We start from the raw sequence: 20,462 nt of genomic DNA on the forward strand, positions 1-20,462 counted from the left end.
GCCTGTTTGTCTTTGCCATTAGAGCCACCGCACAATTTCCCAAATGACAAACATGCCAAAACGGCTACAGCCCTAGACAATGGCCAAAAGGAGCAGCAGGATGGCCAACAAAGGCAGCAACAGCAACAGCAGAAGCAGCAGCACATTAATCACAATGCTCCAAAACGGCTTGACAGGCATCTACGAGGAATTGTCCCTGGTCCCCGACTGAGTGTGTGTGTGGTATCCTTGGCATAATTCTTATTCAATCGCTAAGGACAATGGCTACGGCTCGTTGTGGTTTCAATTTGCGGTGGGCTTGAGATTTGTGCCAAGACAATTGCCAAGAAAGACAGGAAGCCAACGACTCCGGCCATCAATTTAAAAAATGAAAAATTTCCTTCTGCCTTGGCAGTGGCCGGAAAATGGAAAATTAAATTAACCTTTGCTGCTGTCTTTTCCTTTTCCTTTCCCTCTGTTCTTGCCAGCTTTCCATGTTTTGTTTGCTGGCCGAAAACAAATGCAAGTCCAGAGTCCGAAGTGCGATAGCATCTAGTGCCGAAATATGTTAATTTTCAATTTAGTAGTTGGTCGCTCTGGAAAAATTGTGTTTTATATACACCCACCCCTCCCACTCAGTTTCTCTTTAATTTTTCGTTTATTTTCGGGCATGTTCTTGGCCTTATTGGAGGCACTCGAGCGGAACGGGAACCAAAGTTTCCAGGGAGCAGCGCGTCGAACGAATTATCACATCCACTAATCTGCTGCATATCATTTTCATAGGCGTAGTTGGACCTACTGCCCCGCCCCTTTATACTACAAGAGGAAGTGTTGCCATGTTAGTTTGCCGCTCACCGACTTCATAAACAATTTGTTGGGCCTGCTGAAGAAATAATTAAGACATTATAAATTATTTGGGCCGGGGGTGTTGAGTGTCCGGCTTTGTCTGCGGCATTTTCGTTCTTAATGAGCATAACAAAATATTTCATTTGATATGTATCTGCGCTCTTTTCATCATACTCGTTGATAGTTTGAGTTATGTGATGCGGCCTGTTAACCTTCCGTTTTGGGGATTTTTTTTGTGGGAACTGCTTTTCATAGCACAACTTAGATTCTAATGATACATTTCATGGCGGTCATTCAAAGAGATTTTTAGACATTTGGTTCACAACATAAGAACAAGTATCATAAAAAGTAATACAGTTAATCTATCGATTTTCTATAAATCTAGATTATATATCTAATCTATATTAAATTATATAAATGAAATTATGTGTTACTGCCTAAACTATACTCTTAGAGATTTATATTCCAAATACCTTTTAGAATTTTAATTCACTTCATAAAGGCAGTTGGCAGGTGATTGCACTTCTCAAGACCTCCAAGCGGAAGTCCCTGGCTAAAACACATTCAATTCGCAGCGAATTCAATTAAGCTGAAAAAGTTTTTAAATCAAAACTGCTAAATGTCGAAAACTTCAGCAATTTGAAGGGCACTCACGACCAGTTAACTGGACGGATCAGTCAACGAAGCGCCTGCCAGAGATGTAATCTCAGCCGGGATCTGCATTTCAGGCCCGGTCGGAATCGAAATCGGAATCAGAATCAGCGCAGCAAAAACGATTTTTAAATCAATTTCTCAATCAATGTCAGGGCGAATACAAAACATACGTCGGAGGAGAGCCGCTTTGCCTTTCAGGCTGGATTTCGATTTGATTCGCGCGATTCCTGGAAGCCCAAGCCGAAGCTGGAAATCGTGTGCTCGCATACTGGTACCCAAAAAGTAAAAGGTTCAAATGTCCAAAATGTCAAAAGCGGGCTCAATATGATCACCGCCGCCTCGCCGCAACAGAAGCCCAGGAAATTTGATCGCATGCAGATAGCGCTGGGCCCTGGGACTCCAAGTTAACCAAGGTTCTGGGCTTAAACTTGGGCTATGGATTCGGGCCTGGGCTTGGGCATGCAACTGTTTTGTCGTTTTTGGCGTGCGATAACCCAAGTCAATGACTGCCACTGCGGTCTGAGATCCGATCCCCACCCCAGCCCACCATCTCCTCCTTATCCGGCATGAAAAGTGAACTTGACTGCAGCCGGCACTCGAGTGCACTGCCAACTTACGGGAGCCATGGGCCAAGGTGGTTTTGGCCCGGCCAAAACTGCAGTCCCGGCCGCGGTCTCATCCTCATCAGCATCATCATCGCTGCATACAATCGCCGATAATCTCACGCTTGGCATCGGCAATATCGGCGCAGACAGCGCATTAGCACTGTGAGAAACTTGTATAGAGATATTTGGTTCCTGACAAATAAATAGGGATCTAAGCTTGTATTACCTATCAGAACTTACATGGCTTAAATCATGAAATCTTTTTAGTAATGTGTTTTAAATATTTAATATTATAGTTTACACTTCTGACCAGCTGCTTAATTTCTCTCTCTGTAAAGTCAGATGCGACCTGAGCTGGGAGTTCGGTTTAGTTCGCTTTAGTTTAGTTTGGCCCCTGGTCGGGCAGTTGTTGTGACTTGGCATTCAATTGAATTTCGTTAAATTACATGAATGTATAACCATTTTAATTTTCTTTTCGGCTGCTGCTCGGAATCGTCGGGCATCTGGATTTTAGGACCAGGCTGGCCAGGGATAGCGACTCCTTCGCTGCGACTGCTTCGGCTTGGGATGAGATCTCGCCGCGCTTGTAGTCGATGCCTTTTGAATGATGACCCTACAAATCACGTTTCGCAATGGCTCTGGTTCCTGCTCCGATCATCAAGATGCTGGGCCGCCGATAGTCCCACCAGGAGGCATTCCCATAATGACGATGATGATGGGGAAGTGCCAGCAGCGACGGCTCCCAGGAAAATGGGTTTTCCAAAGGTGTTGCCACCGGTCTTCTTCTTGCTCAGCCGGAGGCTTTTCCGCAACCATTGGTACAGTGCGAACTCAGTTCGGTAGTCGGTAATGCACTATTAGTTAATGGTTTTTCAGTTGATTGACGTAGCCAATATTCCTAGTGTCATATGGATGTTCTTTTTTAATTTTTTTTGACAGTGTTTGTGTAACAAATCCCATTTCGTGACTGTCAAAGGCCCAACCACTTTTGTTTACTTAGGTTCCCAGACCTTTCCCGAGCTATTAGCCCTGTGAGTGACTGAAATGCATAACGATTCTGCGACTCCCACCCAGAATTTTCGCACTGCACAAATCATGTTCATTACCCAACCACCGCTGCTGTGTCAGTTAATTTCAATTTTGAACATGATACGCCCCAAAAAGGATAACTCGTGTGACAAAAAACAATTAAGTCCCGGGGTGACACGAAACGTGAATGTCCCGCTGCATAGAAATCAGGGAGTGGGCTGTGGCTCGGATTCAGATTTGGAGACGGAGTAGCTAGCAGGCGACAATCCAATGCCCAAGTAATGCTCGTTCACAGTTCCCATACCAAATAATACCTGCATGCGCGGTGAAAGCGTGAAAACGAAATGAAAAATCACGCTCGAGATGAAGGGCCAGGCGGGGGTAGGTGGCAGAAGGACGCGGGGTGGGGCGGGACAAGCACCGAGGCATGCACAATTGGGCGTTGTAATTGAATTAGTCACACCCACAGATTGCACACATGAATGACTTGCCGAAGACAAAAAGACACAGGAGTCCTGGGGGAGGGATTTGGGATTCGCAGGCACGAAAAAACTGCGATTTATTTATTAAACTAGGTTACCAGGCAACGGATCGTGAAGGCGGGGCAGGGATGAATGGATTTTCCCAAGGCTGGACTGGTAAACGATGCAATGCAATGCATTCAAGTAACGACTTAGCCAGATTACTCAAAAGAACAAAAATTAGGATTTAATATGGATGCTTACCGCTAAATGAAAGTTTAAAATTCAAAAGCAGAAAATCCAATGTTTTTGCAACGTTTTAAGGTAACTTAGCTCAAGTCCTTGGCTATATTCTTTCTAGTCATAAATATGGGCACATACCGCTTAGTCCCCTGATTTGGCCGCCCGGGAACTTTCACCTAGTGTATGAGTGTTTGTGTGGGTGGGTTGTGACAGTGTGTGTGTAACTGGGTAATGCGTCTCAAGGACCTCTGTGGCACTGCTCAAGTATTTGCCGACATGTGCAAACACTGCGAGGCCAATTTGCATTATAATCGGGAGTGGTGACGACTTGACCTTGTCACACACACACACACTGTAACGGTGGCACAAACACAAGATACACACTCACACACGAACAGCCCGTTGCAGCCCGTTTTTCTACTACGCTTTCACGAGCACTTTTTTCAGCGCCGCCCGAAAGTATGCTTTGAGATTTTGCAGCTTGTAATTAAACATGTAACCCGGCACTACATTAAGGTTATTTATCGCCGAGTGTCGAGTGCCCTCCAGATGCTGCTCTCCAACTTTGCTGCCTTTCTACATTTTGCTATTTAAAATGATAAAATGCATGTTGACCTCAACGGAGCAGCCGAGAGTGGGGAGCACTCAACATCCTGACACGGGCCCCGTAATAAAATCCAAAAATGTGTTGCCACAAAAATGTTATTTCCTAAATAAACCCACCCACCAGGTGCTCCTCATCCACTTCCACTTGGCATCTCAGTTCGCCGGATAACGACAGTCTGCTCCACTCCGCTCTGCTATGTTCTCATCCCGGGCTGAAGTTACTCATGCGGTTTTTACTGGTAATTAAATTAAATTTATTTAAGTTGAGTTAGCTTGCGCTCGCTGGATGTCCTGGATGTCCTAGGCGGGTTACGTTCTGCCTCCTGGCTTGGGTTACGGTGGTTTTCTACCAACAATGTTGCGGTGGGGCAACCACAGCACTCATCCGCTCAGGTGTCCATCCACTTGAGGACGCTTCCTGTTCTTCTCCACTGCATTTAAAGTGACAATTTTGTTTTTGTTCTTAAAGTGTGTAATCGGAGCTGATAAAAGCTTTTGCTATTTGGACGTTCCGAATGCCTGAGGTCACTGGGAGCTAGTAGGGAAGGAATTCTATACCGTTGCGCAGGAACTCAAGAGATTGCATCTATGAAAATCTCATTTCAAGGCTGAATTGCGAAGATTTGTTGGAGAACAAAAAAAAAAATAATAATAATTAAAATTAGGAGTCCAGAAAATTCAATAATTTTTATAAAGGCTCTGGCCACTTTATGTACTATATATTTTCCCTGCTAACTTTGCCTTCCATTTAAGAGCAACTTGTAAATGAAACTGGTAAGGTCAAGAGTCAATAGTGGGAAAGCCGAAGCACCGACGATTGAAAATCAAAAGGGATAGAAAACCAATTGAAAATCCGGCTCTTGTGGTTGTTATATTCACATTATTTATTTTTTTCACAATTCACGCTGTTTGCCATTTCTGGGCTCAGTTGTTCGGCTGCCAACTTTATTTATAGGTCATTCATTGTGGAACTATATGGAAAGGAGGGGAATTCACAACAACAATGGCTTGTGGCCAAGTATGCAAGTATTGCGCACAATATATTATTTTATTTTTCACAATTTTCCAATTGCATCGGACGCGGTGCCTATTTTGTATTTGTTTCATTGCTGGAAATACTTTGTAGGTATTTACAAATGTTTTTTTTTATCCACTATAGACACGAAGTACACCTCAAAAAAGCAGGAAATGGCCAAAGGAAAGTTTTAATTACGTTATACACTTTAATTTGGCTTGGAAGATATAAGTGAAGTGAACATTAAACTTTTAAAACGTTTAAAAAATGCTTGTTTTAAATACTTTTTTTTACGTAAATTGCTTCTGTAATACTGTAATATATTTTAATACTGTAAAATCTTTTTAAACGTAAAGGTTTCTGTTTTTCAATTTTTATTTTAATTTAAAAACTAAAAGAACTAGTATTTTTTCGGCCATTACAGTTACTGATAAGGATTATCAGATTGGGAATACCCCAACTCGAGTGAGTATCGTTGGCCCAACATCAGGACAAAGAGTGTTGGCACTGCCAAAAGCATTTCAATTTCAATTTTTAGGTCGAACCTTGCCACCGTGTTGCTGCTGCGCTTTTCTTACCGTTGCTGCAACGATGTTGTTGCTGCAATGTTGCTGCTGTGCTGTTGCTGCTGCGGTGCTGCTGGCAGTCAGCGGCTAAAATCGTGCCGTTAATCGCTTTAAATATGCGACAGGTTGTTGCACAGCTCGGTGGCGTCTCCGCAGTGCTCGTGTTTTCTGCTGGGTTTGCAGGCTGTGAGCGAAGGATTTCATAATCCACGGCATTTGTCTCACTGATTATGCAATCCGAGTAGCCAACAGTTGGGCTGGTACCCTGGTATATGCAGCACACAATTCAGGAAGTCATTTGCCAAACGTATTAAAGCCTTTGTGCAAACAAATGTTTATTTAAATTAGTCGCCCGACAAATAAACACAAAAGACCCAAAAATCGGCCAGAAAGTGCCGAGATACGAAAGCACAGAAATAAACGGTAGCGTTTTGTATTTGATTTTCACTTTCTATTTGCGGTCGGTTTACCATTTGCATTTGATTTGTTGTCACCCATTGTTATTGCCTCTGTTATTTTATGCAAATTCGCATCCCCTGGTCACTGGCTGCTATTTGTTTAATAAAAAAAACTGAAGTCATGCAACAGAGTCGGAATATCGCACAGTCTGTATGTTGATTTTTAGTAAAAGCGGACAGACAAACGTGGCTTAACGTTTATTGATCATTGTTAAAAATATATAACCAAAATTCCCCCTTTTTGGAAATTACATAATATAAAGAAGTTTTTATAAATGGGCTCAGTAATATTTCTTAATAATTTCAGCACTGCCATTATTTATGATATTTCCATCATCTACGCCCAAGTGATAATTTCAAATCATTTGCTGCTCCTTCAGTTCACGCATGTATGCATAAGGATAGGCCGCCCAAACGAAGACCAGCACTGAAAAAAAATTGGTCGTATTATTCATATACTAGCGAAAATTTTAGTTCCAATTGACTAACTTAAAAATATTACATTCAAAATGGCGACCACAATATCTAGATATATACGAAGCCTATTCAGGTATATCATCAATCCGATCTTTATAATTATCAAAGCACCTCCGCAAATCAGTGACACTATTACCCAGATAAGCAGAAGAATAGGTATTTCCTTGAGAAAACATTTGTATCTTAAATTAAACATAGATTGTCTTTACTAGCGAATACTTACCCTAAGTGCACCAATAATCAGAAAAATTGCAGCAATAAAAATGGGAATCCATGCGATCAATGCTGCCACTAACCAATTGTTCATACCATGCAAGGCTAAATATAATGCAGATATTATTTTGGTAGCTTTATAGTAGAATAATTCTTACCTAAATGAAAGCACTCGTAAGATGTCTCTATAGTTCCGACAAAAATCGCAACCAAGGCAATTATCACGCAACAAGGCTTTTGGTTCGCATTCAAGCACATTGTAGTTTTATTTTTCCAATTTTAAAGTATTTCCCATATATCCACAGGAAACAACATTTGATTTAAGCAACTAAAAATATACAAAAAAAAAAAAATGGTTTCAAACTGATAATTTTGTTTGAAATTTAAGTCCAAGACACTGGATATTTTTTATCCGTTTTATCCGTATTAATCTCCTTCCAGCTCACGCGCATACGTATATGGGAAGTATAGAAAACAGCAGAGCAATACTGAAAAATTAAATTTTTTATTATTAAAATGAAAATTATAATACAACTACGTTAACATACATACGAAAACTATAATGACTATACCACCGAGAATATGAAAGGCTGTATCAGGATCCTTATGAAAAAAGCTATGAAACATTTCTATTTGAATAACTATCAGAGAAATGCCGCTTATTAAAGCGACTACTATCCAAATCACCAAAAGATAGCGAATTTCCTAAAACAGGACATGGGTAATATTGGATATTTATTACTTCGCGCTTACTTGCTTTTATTGCTCCTACAATTAGAGGTACCGCTGCTAAAATAATGACAGCCCAGGCTACCAGGTACGCCTCCTCCCAATGGTTTATACCAGTCGTGCCTAAAAACATTGTTATAATAGTATATTTTTTATAAACCTTACTTTACCTAGCCGGTAAAGCATGAATCCTAAACATAAAGTTGATATCAGTATCGCCAATGCTCCGGTAAAGATACATAATAGCTGGCGGTTGGCATTGCAGCACATCTCAATCGGTTCTGTAGATAATAATTCCAAAATTTATAAATCCGAAAATTACAGGATGCGATGGAATGTTATTATTTTTCACCATTATGAATTTTGCAAGGGAAAGAGAAATATAAATTTTATGTAAAAAGCATTTATACAGAATATCTACAGAATTATTTGACATTTAAGTCCAAATTACTTTGGTTTTCATTGATATTTAACACAGGTTTTGATATACAAGTCAACTAACATGTTAGTTAACCCAAAAATAGAGTTATGAAATATTCAGAAACTTATGTCATTTGTTACTAAGAATTTTACAAAAATGAAAATGGTAGTAATTAAAAGTGGCTCAAGAGTTTTGCTAAAATGAAAATCGTAGATTTCAAATGTGGTTTCATAAAAGACACGTTGATATTGAAAATTTAATTTATTCGTATTCCTCTTCTTCAAGTTCACGTTTGTATGCATAAGGGTAGTATGCGGAACAAAATACCAACACTGGAAAAAAATTGTCGTAAAAATATTGCTAAAAAGAAAATTTGAATTGTTAAATTACGTATTAGAAGTATTATAAAGCCGCCTGCAAGAATATAGTATGCGTCACTTGGATGAATGTTTTTGGCTGGAGTGAATAACACAATTTTTATAAAAATTTGAGCAATTCCGACAATCAGTACGATTATTATCCAAATCAGCAGAAGAGTAGTTATTTTCTACAATTAGAAAAATTTACATTTCTTTTCGTTTCTTTAATAATTACTTGCCTTTATTGCGCCTACAATCAGAACAACTGCGGCCATGATTATGAGCAACCAGGCAATCACAGATGCCAGTATCCAACGATTCAAACCATATGTGGCTACGAAATTAACTAATATATAAATGCATAATATGGCACTATTTTACCTAGCAGATGAGTTCGGTATCCTAGATCTAAGGACGCTACAATAAGGGCCAGCACTCCTATAACGACGCAACTGTATTGGCGACTCACATTGCAGCACATCTCAATTTTTGAATGAGTGATAAGATAAGAGGATTTTAATCACAATGATAATGTTTCATTATGCAATTTACGTCTTTTACCGAAATATAAATAGTACATAATCAAAATATTCATGATTTTCCGTTTCTTTATTATTTGAAGTGACATTTAATGCCAAGACGCTTTGTTTCTATGAATAATTTTACACGATAAATATGGGTAACACTGCAGGTGGTTGCCATACTGACTTTTATACCCGTTACTCGTAGAGTAAGCCACGCCCACACTTTTGAAAAATGTTTTGGTATTTTTTTACGTTTTTATTTGTCTTGTAAATTTTTATCGATTTGCAGAAAAAAATTTTTGCCACACACACTCTAACGCCCTAAACCGCCTAAATGTGCCGCGACCACATTTTTAAAAATTGTTGCATATTTTTTAAAAATTGTATTAGTGTTGTAAATTTCTATCCATTTGCCAAAAAAAATCTTCTATAGCATTCTCTCTTGTTTTGTGGTGATTTCCATAGTAGGCTTCGAAATCTAAGACAAGTCTTAGTGATTGTATTATTGCAAGCTGAAACATATCAAACTCCGGAAGGTATATTTTTTTGGAAAACTTTGAATCTTTTTCATATAGACTAATCATTTTCGTATTATTTTCCTTCTGAAAGTAAGCAGGCATGATGTCGAAAGATTTTGATTTTTCTCAGAAGGGTATGAGCGACGCCACTAGTAGCGACTTACGTAACGAGTCAGCACATCCAACATTCTCTGGGACTAAGCAACTTTTCACGTTAAGCTCGCCGTTTTACCAGGGACCCACGTCCTTTGGCGGTAGTGCGGCTATTACTCGCGTTTGGAACAATTTTAAGTGCAGCAGAATACTTGCTTCTGAAATCAACAAAAAGATGGAACCGCCAACTTATTCGGAGTCCTTAGAGTCGAAGATCATGAAACGCCGTCGTCTGTACGCTCTTTTAAATAGGAAAGAAATTACGTATAGCAAATACCGGAATATACAGAATGAGTCCCGGATAGGAATCATTAAAGAGGTGGAGGAAACACAAATGCCAGAAACCACATATAAGAAGAAATCGCCTACGAAACCAGTTATGCGAACATTCTACTTCTCGGAGCCTATACCGCTAATGCAACATAATTCAAAGCGCAATTTTGTATTTTCCGACCCAATTCCTCTGGATTAGGATACTTGTTTGTTTTACAAATTTTTCAAATATTTCTAAATTGTTTGAATATAGAAGGTGTTTCTGTGTATTACGTTGATCGGTTAAAGCCTAGCTATACAAAGAAAATACAATATTTTCTTTTATTTTAAAATTAAAATCAAATTTTTGTAGCACAAATTCGTTGCACTATTGTAAGATATAACTGATGAATTTGTTCTTAAATAAAAGTGAATTTGCTTTCAAATGGTATTTCAAACATGTAAAGTGGTAGCACAAACGGTAAGCACATTTTCGCACATTAAATTTTCAATTTTAATCAAACATATTTGTAATTTAATCAACAACCTGTGGCTGTTGCTGCACTTCGAGGCACTTTCTGAATTGTCTCTACCCTGCCAGGATATCCCTATGATTTTAGTAAGTGCGTGGGTTGAGATGATATTTTTACGACTGTAAGGTTCTAAAAATGCCAGAATTTTAATTAAATTTTTTAAGCAATTCAAGCAAAGTTGCCAATGGTTGACACTGGGCGGGTGGGGGCGTGGCAGGTGCACTTTTTTTGTTGACTGCACACGCCGAGAGGCGGCAACAAATGTGCAGAAAGTTTTCGCACAGCACCGGGACTTCGTGGCTACGGGGCTGCGGGGCAATTGGCATTTGCAGTGGGCGAGGGCAGGAGGCCATTAATTAACTAGAAATGCCATTTTCCACAATTATACGTTCGCCGACTATATAGAAATGTAAAAACTAATTACATTGCAATTTGCCATCGTAATAGCCCGGGCCAGGCTCGTGTCTCCCCAGCTTTTCTGCAAACTGCATGCAAAGCGAATTATGTGGGGTTGGAGGTGGTGGATAGGGGTAAAATGGGGGCTGGATGGGCGGATGGCCGACTAACAAGTTTCCGCGCTACTTCCTTGGAAATTCAAAATCAATGCAGAAAGCAAAGGACACATCCTGGTGCCTCGGAAGTTTGTCCAGGTCCAAGCCAAGTCCCGCTCCCTGTTTCATAACAACTTATATTCCTGAGCAAGGACTCAGGTGTCCTTTTGGGCATGTATGAGTGCTGGGAGGGCGTGTCACATTATTATATGCTGCATGCACGGCATTTGCAGGCCCAATAAACGGGAAACACTGGTTGAAAATACCGTAGAACGAACCCGTAACAAAATGCTTTTCCGTTTGAAGAAAATAAAAATTTAAATTAGTTTTTAATAAACCCATATAGACATATCTATATGACATCTAAATTTATTTTGGATCTCTTTTGCTTTCACTCTAAAGGTAGAAATCCAGAGCTCTACTCCGATTGACTTGGGCGATTATTGGCCAATATTATTTCCAAGTGCTGTGCGCCATTGTGCTTAGCGGTTACTTAAGCCGGGTTTAATTTGCCTTTGCTGCACCCGCAATACACACACACAGCTTTTGTTGATACATTAGTTGTTAATATGTTGCTGTTGTTAGGGCAACGGACAATTTGATTGATGTGGGATTTGCGGCAGTTGCGTTCTCAAACAGACTTGTCCGCCAAGAGGGTCTTCCTAATGGGCCAATCTGCTTATGGATACGCCTAGCACTTGGCTTAGTTGGTAACGCTATTGACCAAATCTAAATAGTTTGTAATTACTTTAGATTTGTGAGATTTTCACTTCAAAACCTAAAACTATGTTTAGATATACAAAAGTAATATTTCTGGGGATTGATAATACCACTTAAATGGACAGCTACTTGCTAATGGTTATGTTTTTTTGTGAGACACCATCACTCGAAGTCGATCGAATGACGACGTAATAGAGAGGAGTTCGAGACCAGTTAACCTTTCCTGCATTCCGTCCTCCAAACGAGGTGCATTTGAGCCATCATAAGCCCGATTGTTCGACTGACGGCAGCCGGAGAAGAAGTTATGACTACAATTTGCGCTAAACCAAAGCAAACCAAACAATTTGTGGTCGCCTCTAATGCACTCACATATAACCCATGCCCATCTCGGCCCGAACTTCTTCGACATTCAGACCTCGGCTCCTGGCCAATAATTACGCAGAGGAGCAGAGGATGGGACGTAAATTATGTGTGCAAGTTGTGCGTAAAGTTCGGGCAATGCTTAAACTTTAGCGCCGTGCTCAAGGACGGGGAGAGGGATTGGCTTGGTATCGGACTCGGAGGACCACGGACCTGGGACCAGGGACCAGGGACTGGCGGATGCCCGCTGACAAAGTGGCTGCACTTCCACTTCCCTCTCGATGTCATAAAGTTTATCAGAGGAAGCCGCTCTTCGGCAGCCAGCCGTTTTGGGACCCCATGTGCACTGTGCTCCATTGTGCCGGCTCCTTTCTATACTTTATGGCATATTATTGGCATAAACATGGCGACGTGCAGTTGGTGAACGCGGCTCGGGTTCGGGTTCAGGTTCAGACCTCCGTCGACTGGCTTGCAAGGTGCAAGCTGGCAATCGTGTGATTTATTCGATGTGTCAGACAAAGCGTTCAATTAGCGACTTAAATTGCGCGGCAAGAAGGCCTAGACAACAAAAGCGCTGCGAGATTTCCAGCTCGAAACGAACCTCTGACCCAGTTCTCCGGTTGACAGTCGAATTGTATAAAATATGACCAAGGGCCCCTTTAAGATGCTCGCATAAATATATTTCATGTGCGAGTGCGTAGGGTCTGCCGAAACATTTAGCACAATTTGCGCCACATTGGTAACAATAACAATGCCTCATCTTCGATCCAGAGCCACAGCGGTTGGGTCCATTATTGATGATACCGAATGCCTCTAAATTATCAATTGACCATAAATTTGCTCATTACGTTCGCTTCTCCTGTTCGAGGTATTTTCATTCAAGTTTCCATCCTCAACTCGTCTTGAGTGAAGTCGGCTCCTTGGCACCGTCTAACTTTTTGCGCGTTTGCCGAAACGCTTAGCGTTTAACGTGAAACGACTGGACGTCTCATCATCATTTGCCATTGTTGGCTTGGATTGGCTTGGTTTGGCCTGGCTTGAGATTGGCTTGAGTTTGGCTCTTGGACTCCAGCCGAGTTGGCTGGGCTTTTAAATAACTTTTTTATAAGCGCTCTCGCACGGCGAGTTATTGGCATTTGGTCTCAGATGCGAGATGCACTTATGGCCGGCCGCCCGGCAAATTGTTGTTTACAGCTGTCGGGTGTTGGTATTTCATGGCCCTGCTCCTCGCTGCACCGCTATAATTGCACTTTATGCTCTGGGAGCGCGCCTCGAAAGTGGGCCGTCCATGATGCTTGGCAGCTGAGTTAGGAGACGATTAGAGTTGGCCATAGACTTACAGCCCGCTTTGGCAAATAACTCCCGCCTAATTTGGCCCTGCTTGGCATCCGACTAAATCATCTAATGCCCGTGATTATGACGTCACAGGATGATACCCAAGGAATTTATTAAACTTTGCTTCTGGCTGGATACTAATAACGGTGCGCAATTACTGCGATTTTACTCGAGTGTAACTACAATCAATTCAAGGTACTCCAATACATTAATGTCATACCCATAAACTCAAATTTAAGCAACCCAAGCAGTTACTGACTTAGAAAATTTATAACTAAAAGTACATTTGGTGGACGTTTAAAAAAAACTGTAGGCAAAATGCAGGAAGCAGAGACAGATGTAAGTATGTTAAATGTATTTACATCCTAACTGATAGTTAAACTTTACGCAGCCAAAGCGAACTAAAAGTTACGTGGAAGAAGTATTTCGCAAAGTGCAGGAGAAACCCGGCGTGGAGGACATATTGATCATGAATCACTCGGGTGTGCCGGTGAAAACCTCGATGGATCGTCAGGAGGGCTTGCAGTACGCCTGTCTATATGACAATTTGCGGGAGAAGTGCCAGGCGTTCCTCTCCAAAATGGAGCCAGCCCAAAATTTGACTCTACTGAGAGTTCGTACCAAGTATCACGAGGTGCTCATTACACCAGATGCCAAGATCACCGTTTTGGTGGTTCAGAATGCCAAAGATACTTTTCTTAACATAAAGGGTTAGCATTTAGCACATATTATGCTGTTTATAATTGCCACACAAGTATTAAATAAAGTTTTCAGTTGGACGATTGCTATTACCAACTGAAAGCCTTTGAAGAGCATAAACTATTGCGGAAAAATGTTTCCTATAAAGCTAAGATACATATTTAGTGAGTCCAGTCTGCAATGAAAGCGAAGTGCTAAGATAAGTGAACGCTTTTCGTAAAACCCAAAAAAAGTATTATATTGCATTCATTGGATCAAAAAAGGAGGAATCTTCATTTCCAACCATGTCTAACCGACAAGTGCTTTTCTGTCTGCCAAACATCCGCATCCAAAACGCTCCACGTTTTCGCCTGAAAGATTAACATATCACGTCGCCAATACGTTTCACAAGCTCCTACGCGATCTGCAGCACCACCCCCTCCAAAAAACCTCTTGAGTGGCAGCTGCAAATCAGCGCGAAACCTTTTCCCCTTTTCTGCAACAGGGGGCGCTTGTAATATTTAACACCGTCTGAATTTTAATGCGCTTTCGACTGCCGTTCACAGCTGACAATGGTGTGCGCCTAATGGCCAACTAATATGCGCAGAATCACTTGGCAGCCGAGTCGCGAACTCGATCCGCAGTTCCAGTTGGGCTGGGATTGAAGCTAGGATTGGAATGGAGAGTGGGGTTGGGGATTGTGGATTGGGGAGTGGGTGCCCAGTGCCCAGATCGTGCAGCTTTTGTGGAACCTGGCCTGTGTTGCAACACTCTCCTTCGTAGGTGCCTCAAAACCGATCACGTCACGAGTTTTACCGGCTGTTGGGTGATGGGAGTAGGTAGAGCGGTGAGCAGAGGAGGAGGTGTCAATAACTTTCAAATGCCTGCCCAGGATATGCATTATATTATTATAATGCCGCAGTCTGCAGTTCGCTCCATTCGTCTTCGGCAAATTTATGCATTTTTGAAGTTTTAATAATGTAGCTCGTTAGCCACGGTTTGTTAAACTTTGTTTTCATTTTCACTTGGCTTCACTTCATGGGGGGAGGGACCCGCTCCACATCCATGCAACCATACAGCCATGTAGCCACACCGTAAACACAATCACACAATATCCCCCATCACGTGTGCCTGTCTTCACTCCTCTCAGACTGCAGTTTTGTTTTCAATATGCGAGTCGTGAATTTGCCCCGGGTCCTTTTCAGGTTTCAGCTGTATCCAGCGCCTTTGCCGTTGTTACTGTCAGCTATTTGTTGCCGTTGGTCATATTGCAGCCAGAGTTGGAGCCCGACCATGGCGCCTTGCCAACAATCCCCACAAGTCCGACAAAACGACAAACAAACCAACCAACCAACCAACTAACCAACCAGTCAGTCCGACACCCGTTTGATAAACGAACAAAAGTGAAAACACATTTTGCATTCGGCAGCTCCTGCTTTGCATAACTCTCAAGGATGTTCGAGGGCTTGCATTTGAATTAGCATTGCCCAGTGGAATGCTGGGGTGACGGGGTCTAAATATCATATATAAAGAGAAAAAATTGGAAATCATTTTCCACAAGAAAATTCTTTTTCTATACAAATAATGTCATTAAGTACATTGACCTTCAATTCAATAGCCAACACTTAATTAAATAATTACAAAATCTGCTTTGTTCAAGAAGGATGAGGATTTTGATTCGCTGCAACATATTACCCTACACGGTGTCTAAATCTCGCCTGATTTACCTATTTGGTAACCTGAGTTGCCGCATCACATATTTGATTGAGTAATCCAATAAATGCCATTTCATACGCCACAAAGGGAGAATCATGCAGAGGTAGTTAGCCAAATCACAGCCCCCAGCAGCAGTATGGCAATATATCTGGTCATTAGCCGGAATGGACAAGTCGTGAGTTGGTGTTAAGTGCCAGCCAACAAAAATTAGTTTTCATTTGTTTGCCTGAATTATGGATGGATTTCATTAGGTGAAAATATGCGAAAGATATGTTAAATAAGGCTTAGAAAGGACACATAGGAAGAAATACCATGGAATTTAATGTCAAGAAAACATGTTATTTAATTTAATTTCCAAAAATGTGTAAAAGAAAGTCGCCTATTTTATGGATTCTTGGAGGTACTGCTTGTGTGACCATGATGATCGTACTTCTGCGACACGGTAGATAAATAAACATAATTATTGAAAAGGGTGTCCCTAATTTTTTTATTTCTACAGTATTTAGGGTCAGCACATACGATATTATTTTCCTTACTCCGGTTGTTATTGTCATTGGCTTTGCCTCTATAATAAAACTGATGTCGAATGTGGTAAATACTTAGTATTTTTTGCGACTGATTAGCCCCAAACTATATTTTCTAGGAGCATATCCATTTTGCTCTGCTCTCTATTTTTGTCATACCAATATGCGGTGCATTCGTATTTTTATTGAAGATAAACAGTCTACTGAAGGACTGGAGGTCTTTTCAAATATATTTTAAAATCGGACAAATTTTGCATTTGACGTTTTTATTGGGTAAGCAATTATGTTGTGGTAATCAAATATCTAAAGTTATTAGTGTTTTCATGCTTTTGGCTTCTGTTCATTTTGACCTATTTAAATGAAACGAATGGTTCCGGCTAGTGCTAATGGAAATATTAGGAGAACGCTCGGGCCAACAATTATGCCGGAAAACAGTTTATAAAGTTACAATTCCATTCATCGACAACGTGATTAGCTGAAAATTTGATGCCAAACTTCTGATGAATGAAAATCACCGGAAAGTTTACCGCTGGCAAGCCCTTCTAATAAGACACATTGTCTAGCCGAAGGATATGGCCAAAACGAAAGGTAAGTTCCCAAACAAACAAAAAAAAAAACGGCAAGGGGACGACGCTTGTTTTCGTTGTTATTGTTGTCGTAAGTTTGGCAACTTGCGCTCCTCCTTGGGCTAACCGAAGCACATTACAACTAATACACTCAGACGATGTACCCAAAAGTTTGGTTGCGTCGCACAAAGAGCATAATTACCAACAACATGGAAAAATCGGGAAAATTCAGTAATTCAGTGAAAAGGGGAGTGCGGAGAGCGGCAACTTTTCCACAAAATTATTTGCGGTCGCAAAGATGGAAAGAGCAGCAGGACGAAAGTTTGACATAAAGGAAAGTTTGCGCAAACCGACTTAAAGAAAATTATAATTACACGCACAGTCAGCCAAATAGTCCAAGTTTTGGGTTCTGGTTCGGGCTCGTACCCGTTTCGTTTGGTTTCGGTTTTCGTAAAATTCTGTAATTGCCGCTAGTTTTCGAAGTTTTCAATTCGCAATTTGTTCGCCAGGACAACTGGCAGAACAAACAAGAACAGCAAATTATGGTAAAATATGCAAAGAAAAAGAGGAACACGAATCCTCTCGACCCATGAAAATTGGAGAATATAATTATACCACCTGCCCGCCTCTTCCAGGTAAGCCTACTCAAAGAGGCCAGCAAAACTGAGCTGCCCAGATTGAATTACGTGCGGTGCTCATCGACGTTCCTTTTGGCTTTTCCATAGTTTTTGCGCTAGTTTGGATTTCCAGCCAAACTTTATAATTGGCCTTGGCAAATCTATAGGATGGGGTCAAGAAATTGCTCACATTTTAATATCCAAGAATCCTTTTCTGAATTTAACAGAGCGATGAACGGTGCGTTGCATATGGGGCCTGAGAAACCAAATATATATTGCGTAGTAAGCCAAATACCAAATACTAATAATAATTTATAATCTAAATGCATTATCAGCTTGGCTTTGTTTAAAGAAACCTTTAAGGAATACATTAAATATATATTCAACTAGTTTTAAATGTTTACGTTTGATTGCATTTGTGGCTTCAACATTGCCTTCCCTTTCCTAAAAGTTATCCAAGCCCGTCTGTTTTAATTTTTTATGCTCAACCCACAACTGCAAGTCTCCCCCTACAAAGTACCCGCCTTCGCCTCTTATTCCCATTTTAATTTGCACATGGACCCGAGGTTATTCCTGGTCCGACCCTTGGTCACTCTGTCCGTCCTTCGGGATAAAGGGAGTTTCATTTATTTAATGCATGCACAATTTCCTAGACACTTTAACGGCGACTTTTGATTTCCATTCCCAAATCGCTGGGTTGAGGGCTTAATGTGGCGGCAGGCTTTGCACAAAGCCAGCTGGCCGGCCTTATAGAACGGCAGAGGAAATAAATATAGACGGTCCCGGCTGCAGACGAAAATAAAAACAGTCCAACAAAGGGATTTTCGCGCTTTTCTTTCTGATAACTTAACTCTGGGGGTGGTTTTGCTTTACAGTTAAGACTGCACTTTTCCGACTTTTTCATTAAAGTTCGACATTAAAACATTTGGCTGAAAAAAGAACTTGATAAGTTGATTTACTTTTACGAATCATCAATTTCTTGAGTTTTCTGTTACATTTAACGAAAATTATTAGATTCTAATCTGATGAAAAAGCAAAATGTGCAAATTTTGTCGTGGAGACCTTACCGGTCGTAAAGAATGCGGTATTCGGGCCATCGCCATAATAATACTAAGTGTCGTTATTATTTCATACGTGTCTACTCGTAAATATACCTTAGAATACATACATTTAAAACGAGTAACTATAAGAGCTGTCCTTTTGCACAGGTGTAACCTTAAACATATACCACAAAATCGTAATTGGGGGAGGCAGCTTTGCAATTTTAGCTGCAATATTCCTTCTGATTGGTGCCATCTTGGTACTTGAGTGTTACGTATCTTATACATTTTATTTTGATCCTTTTTGTTTTTTAGGAAAATCGTTTTCTTGTGTGGATTTGGGTGGCTATAATGATCCCGGTAGTTGTTACAATTACTACCGCATATGTTATCAAGTTGTGCAGAGAATGGGAGATCATCACAGAACGGGCTAAGATATACACCATTATTTGTTTAATAATTTGTCCATGTGAGCTACTCGACTTTCAAAATAACACGTGTAACTATTTAATCTTGTTTAATTTGTTTTAGGTTTCTGTTTGTATCAGGTTTTCAGAACAGTAGTATACGCATTGAAATTGAAAAGAACAAGAAGTGAAGTTGAAGACCGTGCGGGTGTATATTTTGTGAGGTGCCTTTGACTTTAATATTTCGATGTATATTAAATGTACTTTGTAAAACTGTATGTGTGCTTTTCGAAACCATTTTAAAAGCTATACAAATTTGTCTGTTGATTGATAAAACAAACTGCCTTTTACATTGGATATGAATTTCGCCTGACTTGAAGGGCGGGGCGCACGACCCCCTTTGGTTTCATTGAGGCATGGAGCCTCAGTCTGGAAGCGAAATCAATGACAGAAATATGAAATGAAAATATAATTGGTAATTTATTGTGTCTACAGATCGTTGCTGCAAAATGCGAGCAAGCCAAGTAAAATAATAAATGCACATACTCGTGTGTGCCCGCCTGGATATGCATATCCATATACCCAATGCAGTTCTGTTTGCAGCCTCAGGAAAGTGGTGAGGGTGGTGCGTCATGGGCCTGCAACTCCTCCAGCTCCACTCCAGCACTCTGGCGAAATCCACTCGAGTGCGCACCAATAAAAATAATAAAAATTGTGCCATAATAAAAAGCGCAGCGCACAAAGAGCAAAAAACACCCGAGCCGCCCAAATAAATCACACAACTTTGCAGACAAGGGAACCTGTTGTAATTTATAATTTATATTTCCTTTCTTAATAAATAAATAAATAGTCAAGTTTATGTTTGAGTTTTATGATTTATATTTTAAGTTATTTCAACTGCAACACCAGCACCACGACCTACTCACAGCAAAAAACGTACAAGAAGGAAAGAAGGAATAAAAAGAGTGGTATTCTCTTACAATATGTTTTATGGCATAAAAGGTGTGGCCATTCATATCAAATATAAAGTAGTGTTGTTTAACGTTATTTTTGTAGGTTGAATAGTATATTCCAACACGCCCCCTCAAAAATAACGTCTATAATTAAAAACATAACAATAATATTCATTAGTAACTATCAAATGTGGGTGGTGTGCATTCTGGGAAGTGTTAACTGATCCAGCATTTGCTGCGAGGATACGGGGAAAACCCAGAAAAACCCGATCAGATCATTGTAACAAAATATGTTTACAGGAATTTAAATTTGAAAAATATATATAAAAATTTCATTCAGCATTCGATTGGTCG

General features: G+C 40.5%; 7 protein-coding genes and 1 long non-coding RNA gene across 13 annotated transcripts, besides 2 other annotated features; 4 read left to right on the forward strand and 4 right to left on the reverse strand.

Annotated features, from left to right (window-relative positions):
- Window positions 1–2,352: 2,352 nt before the first annotated feature.
- Window positions 2,353–3,015, reverse strand: lncRNA:CR43421 (long non-coding RNA:CR43421). The gene has a single exon (NR_048168.1). It is a non-coding gene; the product is annotated as a long non-coding RNA:CR43421 (long non-coding RNA).
- A 3,718-nt stretch (window positions 3,016–6,733) lies between these two features.
- Window positions 6,734–8,348, reverse strand: CG42690 (uncharacterized protein). Of its 2 annotated transcripts, NM_001316429.1 has the most exons (7): window positions 8,052–8,348; window positions 7,910–8,004; window positions 7,701–7,857; window positions 7,311–7,640; window positions 7,163–7,257; window positions 6,952–7,102; window positions 6,734–6,889 (listed from the first exon to the last, which is right to left on the reverse strand). In NM_001316429.1, exons 1-4 carry the CDS (start codon window positions 8,149–8,151, stop codon window positions 7,579–7,581), a joined length of 414 nt encoding a protein of 137 aa, NP_001303358.1. In that variant the 5' UTR covers window positions 8,152–8,348; the 3' UTR covers window positions 6,734–6,889; window positions 6,952–7,102; window positions 7,163–7,257; window positions 7,311–7,578. The 2 variants fall into 2 exon arrangements, with proteins under 2 accessions (NP_001303358.1, NP_001188981.1); NM_001202052.2 differs by lacking the exons at window positions 6,734–6,889; window positions 6,952–7,102; window positions 7,163–7,257 and having other exon boundaries at window positions 7,429–7,640.
- Window positions 6,734–8,348, reverse strand: CG43195 (uncharacterized protein). Of its 2 annotated transcripts, NM_001259509.4 has the most exons (7): window positions 8,052–8,348; window positions 7,910–8,004; window positions 7,701–7,857; window positions 7,311–7,640; window positions 7,163–7,257; window positions 6,952–7,102; window positions 6,734–6,889 (listed from the first exon to the last, which is right to left on the reverse strand). In NM_001259509.4, exons 4-7 carry the CDS (start codon window positions 7,408–7,410, stop codon window positions 6,819–6,821), a joined length of 417 nt encoding a protein of 138 aa, NP_001246438.1. In that variant the 5' UTR covers window positions 7,411–7,640; window positions 7,701–7,857; window positions 7,910–8,004; window positions 8,052–8,348; the 3' UTR covers window positions 6,734–6,818. The 2 variants fall into 2 exon arrangements, with proteins under 2 accessions (NP_001246438.1, NP_001246439.1); NM_001259510.3 differs by lacking the exons at window positions 7,701–7,857; window positions 7,910–8,004; window positions 8,052–8,348 and having other exon boundaries at window positions 7,163–7,230; window positions 7,311–7,472.
- CG42691 (uncharacterized protein) lies at window positions 8,202–9,285 on the reverse strand. 2 transcript variants are annotated; one of them, NM_001202053.3, is made up of 4 exons: window positions 9,043–9,285; window positions 8,901–8,995; window positions 8,693–8,849; window positions 8,202–8,634 (listed from the first exon to the last, which is right to left on the reverse strand). In NM_001202053.3, the coding sequence occupies exons 1-4, from the start codon at window positions 9,140–9,142 to the stop codon at window positions 8,564–8,566; spliced, it is 423 nt and encodes a 140-aa protein (NP_001188982.1). In that variant the 5' UTR covers window positions 9,143–9,285; the 3' UTR covers window positions 8,202–8,563. The 2 variants fall into 2 exon arrangements, with proteins under 2 accessions (NP_001188982.1, NP_001261099.1); NM_001274170.2 differs by having other exon boundaries at window positions 8,532–8,634; window positions 8,693–8,758.
- Window positions 9,286–9,397: 112 nt separating this feature from the next.
- Window positions 9,398–9,602: a mobile genetic element.
- A 64-nt stretch (window positions 9,603–9,666) lies between these two features.
- CG30447 (uncharacterized protein) lies at window positions 9,667–10,551 on the forward strand. 3 transcript variants are annotated; one of them, NM_001169741.3, is made up of 2 exons: window positions 9,667–9,721; window positions 9,799–10,551. In NM_001169741.3, the coding sequence occupies exon 2, from the start codon at window positions 9,804–9,806 to the stop codon at window positions 10,326–10,328; it is 525 nt and encodes a 174-aa protein (NP_001163212.1). In that variant the 5' UTR covers window positions 9,667–9,721; window positions 9,799–9,803; the 3' UTR covers window positions 10,329–10,551. The 3 variants fall into 3 exon arrangements, with proteins under 3 accessions (NP_001163212.1, NP_001246440.1, NP_725930.1); NM_001259511.2 differs by having other exon boundaries at window positions 9,802–10,551; NM_166377.4 differs by having other exon boundaries at window positions 9,694–9,721; window positions 9,795–10,551.
- Window positions 10,552–13,815: 3,264 nt separating this feature from the next.
- Window positions 13,816–14,421, forward strand: CG10822 (uncharacterized protein). Its single transcript, NM_137606.3, has 2 exons — window positions 13,816–13,946; window positions 13,999–14,421. Exons 1-2 carry the CDS (start codon window positions 13,926–13,928, stop codon window positions 14,320–14,322), a joined length of 345 nt encoding a protein of 114 aa, NP_611450.1. The 5' UTR covers window positions 13,816–13,925; the 3' UTR covers window positions 14,323–14,421.
- Window positions 14,422–16,265: 1,844 nt separating this feature from the next.
- CG44622 (uncharacterized protein) lies at window positions 16,266–17,116 on the forward strand. The gene is made up of 3 exons (NM_001299693.1): window positions 16,266–16,443; window positions 16,501–16,592; window positions 16,645–17,116. The coding sequence occupies exons 1-3, from the start codon at window positions 16,362–16,364 to the stop codon at window positions 16,885–16,887; spliced, it is 417 nt and encodes a 138-aa protein (NP_001286622.1). The 5' UTR covers window positions 16,266–16,361; the 3' UTR covers window positions 16,888–17,116.
- Window positions 17,117–18,665: 1,549 nt separating this feature from the next.
- CG44623 (uncharacterized protein) lies at window positions 18,666–19,475 on the forward strand. Its single transcript, NM_001299694.1, has 4 exons — window positions 18,666–18,852; window positions 18,917–19,008; window positions 19,064–19,217; window positions 19,280–19,475. The coding sequence occupies exons 1-4, from the start codon at window positions 18,747–18,749 to the stop codon at window positions 19,387–19,389; spliced, it is 462 nt and encodes a 153-aa protein (NP_001286623.1). The 5' UTR covers window positions 18,666–18,746; the 3' UTR covers window positions 19,390–19,475.
- Window positions 19,476–19,956: 481 nt separating this feature from the next.
- Window positions 19,957–20,462: part of a mobile genetic element that runs on past the window's edge.

The sequence above is a fragment of the Drosophila melanogaster genome, chromosome 2R, assembly GCF_000001215.4.
Source record: "Drosophila melanogaster chromosome 2R".
In the NCBI taxonomy this organism is placed as follows: Eukaryota; Metazoa; Arthropoda; class Insecta; order Diptera; family Drosophilidae; genus Drosophila; species Drosophila melanogaster.